The 10,386-nt window shown below is 52.0% G+C and overlaps 1 protein-coding gene, 1 long non-coding RNA gene and 4 other non-coding genes across 8 annotated transcripts in view; all 6 read right to left on the bottom strand.

The window, feature by feature from the left end:
* SRRM1 (serine and arginine repetitive matrix 1) overlaps positions 1-785 on the bottom strand; it is a 17,348-nt gene extending 16,563 nt beyond the window's left edge. For all 3 annotated transcript variants that reach the window (XM_048969167.1, XM_048969166.1, XM_048969165.1), the window contains exon 1: positions 653-785. In XM_048969167.1, coding sequence (XP_048825124.1) covers positions 653-673 — 21 coding nt within the window. In that variant the 5' untranslated portion in view covers positions 674-785. The remainder of the gene's footprint in view (positions 1-652) is intronic.
* Positions 786-6,286: 5,501 nt separating this feature from the next.
* On the bottom strand, positions 6,287-8,764 carry LOC125703960 (uncharacterized). The gene is made up of 5 exons (XR_007380997.1): positions 8,629-8,764; positions 8,263-8,319; positions 7,700-7,747; positions 7,285-7,387; positions 6,287-6,929 (listed from the first exon to the last, which is right to left on the bottom strand). It is a non-coding gene; the product is annotated as an uncharacterized LOC125703960 (long non-coding RNA).
* LOC125683983 (small nucleolar RNA SNORD99) lies at positions 7,012-7,082 on the bottom strand. Its single transcript, XR_007373187.1, has one exon. It is a non-coding gene; the product is annotated as a small nucleolar RNA SNORD99 (small nucleolar RNA).
* On the bottom strand, positions 7,553-7,671 carry LOC125683976 (small nucleolar RNA SNORA61). The gene has a single exon (XR_007373181.1). It is a non-coding gene; the product is annotated as a small nucleolar RNA SNORA61 (small nucleolar RNA).
* LOC125683987 (small nucleolar RNA SNORA44) lies at positions 7,878-8,006 on the bottom strand. Its single transcript, XR_007373191.1, has one exon. It is a non-coding gene; the product is annotated as a small nucleolar RNA SNORA44 (small nucleolar RNA).
* LOC125683986 (small nucleolar RNA SNORA16B/SNORA16A family) lies at positions 8,443-8,585 on the bottom strand. The gene has a single exon (XR_007373190.1). It is a non-coding gene; the product is annotated as a small nucleolar RNA SNORA16B/SNORA16A family (small nucleolar RNA).
* Positions 8,765-10,386: the final 1,622 nt, after the last annotated feature.

Genomic DNA, 10,386 nt, shown 5'->3' on the forward strand with positions numbered 1-10,386 from the left:
GAAACGTGTCCCCTCGTGTTCTACATGCATCCCAGCTGTGGGAAGGGAAAATAATTGGGCTGAATACATCAGCACCTTTCAGACCACTGAACTGCATGCGAAAATACACAGCGCTGGGCACAGCGGTCAGCAAATCTTACAAGAAGCACCTGAACAATCGCTCATTGCTGACCAGCGGATGGAAAAAAAAAAAAAAAAGAAAAAAAAAAAAAAAACAAAAGGATAAAATAGAAATAGAGCCGAGCGGAACACCGCTCCATTTCCTCACAGCGGCCGCAGAGCTGCTGAAAAGAACGGCTCAGTGAGCGCCTTCGCACCGCATCCCGCCGGCTGGGGGCCGTTAATACCCTCACGCACCACAGAAGCTCACAGCCGCCTCGCTGCGCTCTTAGCGCCGCTCCCCCCGCCGCACCGAAGGCCCCCGCCGCTCCCCCCGCCGCCCGCGGCCTCCTTCCTTTCCCTTCCCTTCCCGCCGCCATTTTCTTCACGGCCGTTCCACAGGAGCCTGCGCAGGGCGGGGGCGGAGGCACGGCGGAGCGCCAAGCCGGGCACGACGCGGCGGCGGCGGCGGCCCTCTCGCACAGCGCCGTTCCCCGCCAGGGCCGCGCCCTCCGCTCCGCCAGCTCGCCCGCCCGCCGAGGCCGGCACTTACGCGGAAGAACCCCGCGTCCATCTTGGCTCCTCCGCCTCCTCCCGATCGCAGCGCGCTGCCGTCCCGGCGTGCACCGCGCGCCCGCGAGCCCCTCGCACGCTCAGAGGAGGAGAGCGCGGTGCGCCTGCGCGCGGCGTGACGCTAAGAGGGACGGAGGGGGTGGAGCCCGGCGCTCCGCAAAGGCTCTTCGGCGCCTCCCGATTGGAGGGCGAATCGGTAGGCGGGCCGGCACTGGCCAATCGCAAAGCACAGCGTTACTCCGCGCGGTGGCTGCGCTACGTCCCGTCGCGGCGCGCGGTCGGGGAGTTGACGGTTTATCTTCTCGCGAGATGCGGAAGTTCAGCGGAGTAGCGCGGGGCTCGTGACCTCATGGCCTCACGCATGCGCGCGGGCGTTGGCGCCTCCTCAGCGCGGCGCTGTGAGGAATGGGGGGGTGTGGGGGGTAAGCGGTGAGGGGGCGCGCAGCGTCCGTGTGCAGGGCAAGGTTTATTCTTGTAAAGACCTCGGTTTTGACGAATCAGGACGCAAAAACAGCACAAAAAGAGGAACAGGAGGGCAACTCCACAAAAAACCCACATTGTTTTCTGCAGCCCCCGCTGCGTGATAATATCGGTTATTCCCACCGCCAAAATTGAGGTGGAGATCCGGGAGAAGTGAAATGCAGGACGTACGGGCTGCTCGAGCAGCTGTCCTAATATTTAGCTTGGAACGCGCCCCGGTCATGTGTCATTAAAAGACTGCAGAGTAATTGAATTTAGTCCTGCAGAAAAGCAGCGTTTATTCGCAAGGATCTCTGCCGGAGGTGCCCTCACATCTTGGAGTTAGCGATAGAATCTCCCTTCTGTCAGTTATCACTTTATTGCTCTGAGAAGTGTCAGCTTTGGTTTGATTTAAGGATACAAACTGATCAGGCAACGGCAGCACTAAGAACAGCAAGGGAGCTGCTGCAGAACGAGGAAAGCTGTGCTTTCTCTGACCGATTACTGACTTCCTTCCCTACAGCTTCCAAAGAGTTTAAATACCCCACAGTTATTTAATAAGGTCTGACTGGGGCCCTCTAATGGTCGCAGGAGCTTGCAGCTCCCATCCCACACACAACAAATCACACCAAATGCAGGCTGTGCCACTGCAGCCACCCCAGTGAGCGATTCCATCGGATTTAAAAGCGGAGATGCCTCTCACGGCTTTGCACGGCTCTGTTTAAAACAGAGTTTAACTCATCTTCTTCCTAATCCTCGCTACCTTCCCCATCCACCAGCTGTGGGAATGCTTTTCCATGCATGCCTCAAACAACGAGCTGCAGAGCATCCACACAATGCTGCTGTGTGCTCGCATCAGTGGGCTGTGAAACACCCCTGGGAATGTCTTTGGTGCATTACTGTACACCCACAGTCGTCGCACTTGGAAAACATCACGGCATTCGGTGACTTTCTATAACAAAAAAATGATAAATCAATGTTCACGATATTTCAAGCCTAGTCCACAATAGAGAACAAACCCTTTCAGGTTGTAGAAAAGCAGTGCATGATGCCTTGCTTGCTTTATGCTGCCTTCTCCTGTTTACTTAAGTTAAAGAGCTTCTCAGATTTCAAGATAGCGAAAGCACTGCAATGGCAGTAACGAACCCAGGGTGATTTTGGCAGGAGAGTAAAAATCCTCAGACATTTGGTTCACTGGGAAACGAGCAGGTTACCGAGTTATTAGAAATATCTCAATATATACTTGATAAAAAGTCATTCTTTTCTGTCTACAACCATACAAACGTGGTATTAGAAACATGAAAGATGACTAAAGATAAATATGGTTTTCCTACTTCCCACACTATCTGCTGTGTAGAACAAACTACAAACCTGTTCCACCCGAACCTTAACAAAGCACAACCTGAGTTGCATGCATCTTGCATGTCCAATTTTTCCTTCCATTTATCATCAGTCATAGCAGGATAGAAAAAGCTTAAACTCTGAGTAAGCAAAAGCTCTACAAAATCAGTGTGCGTGGCTTCTCCAAATGAATAGCTTGGCTTCTTTGATCTTCCCACACCCAAAGCTCTGAAGGAGGGCCCCTCGCATTTTGGATGCTTTGTACCTCTTCACCTCTTGATTCTCATCACATGGAAAGTGTTCAGATCTTCCAGTTTTCCTCCCCGAGAGAAAAAGCAGGACAAATGACGATACAGAGAACAAACTAAGAGCTGATCACCATTCCAAATGCAGTACCACCGTTGAGAGCAGTCCCATCTCCACGTGGTAAGAACTCCAAAGGGAGGGATGCGTTCACAGTTATCTGCTCTGCATGTGGATAGGTATGGAAGTCACTGTGCAATGCTGAGTAATGCTGCTGCTGTTCTGCCCTAAAGGAGGCATTGCTGTTTTGCTGCTTTTGGGCTCCAGCTCCCGCTTCCCTCTCGTGTGTCTGTAAACGCAGAAATGCAATATTTATCAGCGCTGACATTTGCGGTGCTTTCTCCCATGATAGAATTGGGAAGATTCCCACGGAAACAGGCTGAACTGAACAGCCATTGGGAAGTTAGCATCAAGCAGGACTTCATTCCAAAGATAGAAGATGGCAGGTGAGCGCTCCTAGAACATGTGCACGACTCTGTGCCTTCAGATGGAGAAATCAAGCTCCACTCTGGCAGCACGATGCTCACTGCAAGCCTTTCCTATGCTGACAGAAGCCCCCTAGAAAGAGCATCCATCAAGCATTCTCTGCCAAGAACCATTCCATTACAGCCTAGCATTCAGGACATCAAGCACATTACACTCAGATTCTGCCTGAAATTTTCAGCAATAAGAAAGCCTGTGAGATGAGAGCACAGAAGTGATTTTGGTTCATCTGGCTTCTCCTCACTGAAGCACAGGACTCAGCCACATACCTGTTATACGCCTTCAGTATGAGCAGAACCACTGTAAAAACAATAATTACTCCTACTACAATGGCAGCAACTATTGCTCCAGAACCTAGCAGGGAAGGAGAAAGAAAAATGAAGTCTTTTTTGAGAAGTTGTCAACGTTCTGTTTGGAATTCGATAAATTCAAAGGTTAAAAAGCTACAGAGAAACAAACAAAGAAAAAAAAGCCCACAATATCTTCCCTTTTAAAATAATTTCTCTTTGTTACTTTTTATTCAAAGGAACAGACTGGGATGGGAGCACTTGGAGGCAAGGAACAGGAGGGGTAAACAGGAAGGGTAAGCTGAAGAAGTGCAGCACCCACGTGCTATGCAGCAACTAAAGTGCACAGTGGCCTGTTTTTCTACTTAAAGATTCAAGGTATTTGTGGTACAGGCAAAAACAAAAACAAAAAACCAACCCCACGACTTGTCTTACTTTGATAGAGACTCAGTTCTTGAGACCTTGTGGTCACATTCACCGAGAGCTGCGTAATGCCGATCAGCGGGGCTGCCGTCGTCATCTTGATTCGGCTGCAGAAGGAAAAAGAGGAATGATTTCATTACACATCAGCACCGAATTGTGCCACCTAATTGTCATCAATTAGCAGCTGCCTCTTAAAGATCGGTCATGTTTTCTCAGCGGTGAAGTCAATGGATGTTTTGCTACACCGGTCTGAAGCCATTTGCTTTACAGCATACACAGCGCAGGGTTCGGAGGGTAAGACACAGGCACAGCACTGAGTGATGTTACAAAGGGTTTGGATGAATACACACACATCTTCAGCTCTGTGATTTCAGACTGTCGCTCCAGGTTCTGAGGTTTTGGTCCATAAGAGGAGGAGGGATCTGAGAGAGGAGCACTGCATCTCCGTGCCCTGTCCTGCATACAAAGCAGACTGATGGATCTGTGCATCCTCTCTCCAGTATTCAACAACGTATTCTCAAAGGTAGGGGGAAAAAAAGGACAGGTTTTGTGGTGTCGTTGCTGTGCAGTGATGGAAGGATACGTCTTTGTGGGAATTACAAAGTCGGCAAAGGAAGGCTTTATCACCAAGCAGCAGTAATAACAGATACAACAAAATGAGGGGTTTGCTGCAGTCTGCTCGGGTTTCACTCTTTGTCGCTGAAGTCCGTGCGGGTTCGCTGCTTTTCCATTCGTTTTGTTGAAGTGCGCTCAGGTTCGTCGGGGTTCTCTGGTCTCTCAGCGTGCCCCACAGCCTTCCCAGTGTCCTAGTCAAGTTTCCAAGGCTGCCACGGTGCCCCTGCAGCACCCCATAACACTCCCTGGGGCTGCCCACAGGATTTCCAGCGCCCCGTGCTGCAGGGCAGGCACACCCCTGTGCTGCACCAGGCGGCTCCCAGGGCGGCTGCGGGGCACCGTACGGCGCTCCGAGAGCCTTGCGCTGCCGACACGCGCGGATGCACGTGTGAGCGCCGCCCGTACCGACCCGTGCAGCCCGGCGGCACCGCCAGGTTCCGGGGCACTGAGGGAAACGGGGCTTTCCGTTGCTGCGCTGCATACAGGTAAGCGGAGGCACACACCGAAGCGGTGTTCTTCCCCCATAGCAGTGCCCCGACGTACATTTTCGGCCCGTTTCGTGTCTTTTCTGCGCGGTCCCCGCCGCTCCCACACCTCCCAACGTACCGGCTGCGCGGTTCTGCCGTCCGTGCGCAGCCCGAGAGCCTCGGCACCACCGCGCCTGCGCAGAGCAGCGCCTGCAGTACCGGATTTTGTTCAATAGACGGCAGCAGGGAGTGCCGCGTCGATAGCGCGCATGCGCGGTGCTGGATGGGCACTTGTCAATCAAAGGAGGTGATGAGCCAATCACGTGCCGCGGCGCGCGCAGGGGCAGATGGGGTGAAAGCGGCCCTTTAGCGGGGATGGCTCGAGCCTTGTAACAAGGAAGCGGAGATGTGAAGAGCTGGGGCTGAGGGCTGACGGCCCGCGCCTCAGTGCTGCGTAAAAATTCCCTCCCCCTCCCCCTTCTTGTCTTCGGACGCATGCGCGTTACTTCCTGGAGGACTAATCACCATAGAGATTGGCGGCGCAGAGCGGCTAAAATGAAAAGATTCCGCTTCCGTGTTTTCCAGCATAGCGCAGCGCTATGGTGAGCGGCTGTACGAAGCACATCGTCAATTCGGTTATTTTTTTACACGTTCATGAGAAAGGAAAAATTCTCCAACTCCAGAAAACTGAAGAAGGCAGAAAGGCGCAGCCCGCCATTCACGTGGTGGAGCTTCTGCCCTTCATCCCAATTAAAAGCAGGGGAAGCAGGAGAGCGAAAGAGGAAGGAGTTGGAGGGGATGCCACATGATAACCAGGTCCTACATGTCCTAGAACTATTGAACGTGCTCTGAGGAACCCTAGGTACAACCCGGAACATCCTACAGCCCTCTCACAGCCCCTCAGCACGCTCCAGGTTCTTCACTGATTTCCCAGTTTGTCCTACTGGACTCCCAGGACCCCTCAGTGCATCTCAGAGACCTCCCCAGGCCATCCAATACACTCCAGGACACACTATTGGATTCCCAAAGCTTGTGTGTCTCTCAGTGCATCCTACAGGCTTTCAAGGATGCCTATGGAGCACACTACAATACTCCCAGAACTTCTCAGTGCACTCCAGGGTGCCTTAGAGGCCTTCCAGTGTACTCCAGTCTGTGTATGCCTCAGGGTGCTCTGGGCCACACCAGACTGCTCCCAGAGCTCCATGGCAACTGTAGGGCACCCTGAGAACCTCTGAGAGATGCTAAACTGTGTTTCCAGACACATACATGTTACCTCCCAGAGAACCAAACACAACAGAGGTTAACAGACTGGCAGCACAAAACAGGTGCATTTTGTAAAATGTATTTTATCATTATTTTATAATAAAATTACTTACCTACTATAACGGAAAAGTCTTAACTTTAAGAGATCATATACCTGGAGCTACATGTCTAAAGGCATGAAGAGGTGAGAATGAACTGTAGGATTAATTGGCATATCTGCTGTGCCCAAACCTCAGCACTGTGTGCCAACACGTTGATGCAATGAGGGCAGCCATCACCCAGCTGCCCCTCCAACTTGCTCTGGCTTTGCTGCACATCTCTCCTGTGCTGGAAGCCCCAGACCTCGGCACCGTACTCCAAATATTTCCTACCCAGACCTTCTTGAAAGCTCTTCTTTCGACAGAAGTCTGTAGCAAGGAACATTCTTCCTCACTGAGCATCTGAATGGGAGCTCTGGCAGCGTCCCTCAGAGGCTGAGTGCCCACTCAGTGACTGCTGCACCACTGCAGCTCTCCCACCTGGGGGAGCTCCCACCTCACACAGCAGCCACCGTGAGGCTGTGCAGAACGCTGCTCCTTCAGGATTGAAGATGCTTGGGTCTGTATTCTGTTTAAACCTAGCAAAGAAAAAAAGAAAAAAGAATTCATTTTGAATGAAGCGCAGTGCAACATTGTGCAGTGACTTCAGCTGATGCTGGAGCCTGGCCTCAGCCCCATATCCGCAGGATTCATCCAGCAGTCTCCAAAGAAAGGTGTCATCACTGACCAGGCTGTGCTCGGAGCAACAATAGGCAAAGCTCATCCCACAGGAGCTCTGCCCTACAAATGAGGCTGCCCAATTACAGACCTTTAATGAAGTTTGTAATTCCAACCTGCAAACCCCATTCCCATTGTCCTTTGTGAACAAGCACTGGCAAGATCTCACTCCAACCCCCTCGAAACGCCAGCCAGTTACTCACAAGGGACACTGACCTGCTTCACTTCAGTTTCTCCAGTTTCAGCCTTAAGGAAAGCACACCAATAACCTCCACAGGGTCTCACGAGCTCTCAGACTCTTCCACTAAGTGTGCAGTTCCTGAAAAAGACAACACAGCCCCAGGTAGGCATCTCCAGTTCAACAGCCATCGTGCACTAAGAATCAGTGCCCAAGGAAGAAGCAGAGCACAAACCCTCACCCCACGACTCTGTTCTGCTGCCACCCCCAGGGCAACAAAGCAAACACTGATTGTCTTCAAACTGGCTCTGCTCAGAGCAGGGCTGTGCCAGCAAAGAGGCCAAGGCCAGTCTGAATGTTACTTTTCCTCCTTTTTCGACCACAAGATCGGTATTCAGATCTGATGGGAAAGGGATCTGGAGGGACAGAGCTCTGGCAAAGGCACTCCCTCACCTTGGGTCTATCAGCAGGCAGGCAGTGAGCTCCAAACAGCGAGAAGCCCTGGAACACAATACAACAACACCCCCAAAATCAGCACCAGGCTTCAGATATCATCAATACTGACACAACCAGCCCCCAAACCACCAGAGCCCTCACAGCAGGGGGCAACACCCTGGCTAGAAGCTGAAAAATATATAGGAGGGGTGAGTGACAGCAACAGGCAGAAGAGGCCGAGCAGTCAAAGACCTTCCTGTTGCTCTTGCATGTTGTTGGAGACCTGCAGCTATATCAGAACCACAGCTCTTGGATTAACATGCAGGTGGGTTTGGCCAAGGCCTGTTACAGCTACAAAAGCCAGACAGAACAGCAGACACAACAGAAGCAGAGCAGTCTGCTGGCTTCGGATCTGGAAGAACTGGGCTTCGATTCCCAGTTCTGAGTCAAGCGATGCTGCACAAAACCTCTCCACCCCTCTAAAAGAAATTTAGGTAGAGCAGCGAGGGGAAGCTGGCAGCTCTGGTGGAGCTGAGTCACAGTTCCAACTGCAGTAGTGAGAACCCCCCAGCACCGCTCACCTGCCCAGCACCGCCTCCTGCACCGGGTGACGACAGGAACAGCATCTCACACCGCTCCTTAGGGAGAAAAGTATTTAGAGAACAGCAACGCCTTGCTCTGCCCACCCGCCAGCACCCCTCCAAACGAAGCACAGGTCTGCTATCATCAGTGCCTGAGAGCACTGCAGGCAGAGCCGCAGCCCCTGTATTTTCCCGATTTGTTGCTGGGCAGTTACAGAAAACCAAACTGTGCAGCGACCGTCGAGGAAAACGCGTGGCTCTCGGCTCCTTTTTGACTGCGGCTGCCACAGCGCAGGGCAGGCGCAGCTTCGATAGGGCCGGGCGGGCCCCGCAACCACAACCACCCCAACCCAGGCGGGCGCTCACCCACGGCAGCCCAGATCCCGCACCACGGAGGGAGCCACATCATCCTGCCGAGTCCCCGGGGCACCGACGCGGCGGGGCCTCGTCAGATGGCGGATGGCAGCGGATTGTCCCCGCACAGCACCGACCGCAGTCACCCGCCGCCATCGCAAAGAGAGACAAAGGGCGGCCCGCCGTGGGCTTTTATAGGGCGGCAGCGCGCACGCTGATTGGCTGCTGAGGACGTGTATTCCCGCGGTGCCTTCTGGGAGTTGTAGTTCCGTGCGGTTGGTGCCTATCGCTTATAATGGGAGTTCTGAGCGTGCCTCGGTGAGGAAAGTTCATCTAGAGGGAGCGAGGAGGAGCACTGGATGAAGTAAGAGGCTGCTGGTTGGTCATGATGCTAAAAGGACGCTAGGAGGGAGAAGAGACCGTGGAATAGAAGACTGGAGACCTCGTAAATCACTACCTGAGATAGGCGTGTCTGTGTTAATTATCTGGTGTGTAATTGATGAATGCGTACGCTCTGAGGAAGTGTAATGGACTCTGAATCATCTCATCCGAAAAAGGTAAAGAGAGCTTTGTCAGAGGGCTGAACTAGCTTTATCAGTTTTTAAACGTGGTCATTGCATCAAATTCACTTCACGTTCAAGTAGATCCCAAGTTAAATCCAGAAATGGGTGTTTTATGAGATGGGGTGGGAGGCAGCAAGGTTGGAAGGTAAAAATTCCTCCCCAACCTCATTGGAAAAGCTGGGGGTTAGCAAGCCAATAAGGGGACAGAGTCAGAATACTTAAAGATCAGACCAAAGCTGCTCCACTCCTCCAATGGCACTCAGAAGAATCCTGCAGCCTGTAGCACTCATTGGCAACGTGTGGTTTTCAGCCTCTGCAACTCAGGTTGTCATCTGACATCTCCTGCAATCTGAAGGATAACCCAGGTTGGGTCATTGCATTTCAGTCAAATAACATCAGAATGTTGAAGTCACTTTGGTAGCTGTGAGTAGACACTGCATGCTGGAAGGCAGAATGCTTGAGTCTAAGCCACAGATTTTGATGCAGCGTTCAAGAATTACATTATCCCAGTGAGCTGTGATATCCTCTGCCTTGGATTTCTTGCCTTCAGCACATAAAGATAAAAGCAAAATTCATCTTGCTGCACGGAGTCCTTGTTTCTCATCTCGAGTTACACCAAATGGAAGTTAATGAGGGCTTTTCCTTTATCCATCCACAACAAACAAAATCCCACACTCTCTTCAACCTGGATTCCAAAACAAACGCCACAAATGCAGGTGACACCACAAATGAGGCTGCTTTGTAGTTCCACATAAAAGTGCCTTCCCTGCTGCAGGTGCTGCAATAGTAGCCAGGAGCTGAAAAGGAGCACAGAGATAAATCAATTACATGCAGACAGAAGCACGGTGAGATTACCAGCTCAGCAGAGCACTGGCTGAGATTCCCACAAACAACCCCAAGAGGATGGCAATTAAAAGCCCACATCTACAGAGTTAAGCTGGGGAGGACGCTTCCATGCCTCACAAAGCCTGGTGCTGCACCTCTCCCACCCACAATGAGGAACAGAGAAAAAGCTGCCTCCTTTTCCATTCACCCCAGCTGAGCAGGGGAGCAATTTGGTTGCTTCTCCTTCTCTCCCAGGTAATTCCCAGCTTTGACATCACTGTAAGAAATGGATGTGTGCTCCCAACGCCCTGCTATTGTCCTGATCCCCTTCCGTGTGCACACAGCTATCCCAGAAGCTTGGGGATGCCTTAACGATGCATCA

The sequence above is a fragment of the Lagopus muta genome, chromosome 23 (genome assembly GCF_023343835.1).
Source record: "Lagopus muta isolate bLagMut1 chromosome 23, bLagMut1 primary, whole genome shotgun sequence".
Classification (NCBI taxonomy): Eukaryota; Metazoa; Chordata; class Aves; order Galliformes; family Phasianidae; genus Lagopus; species Lagopus muta.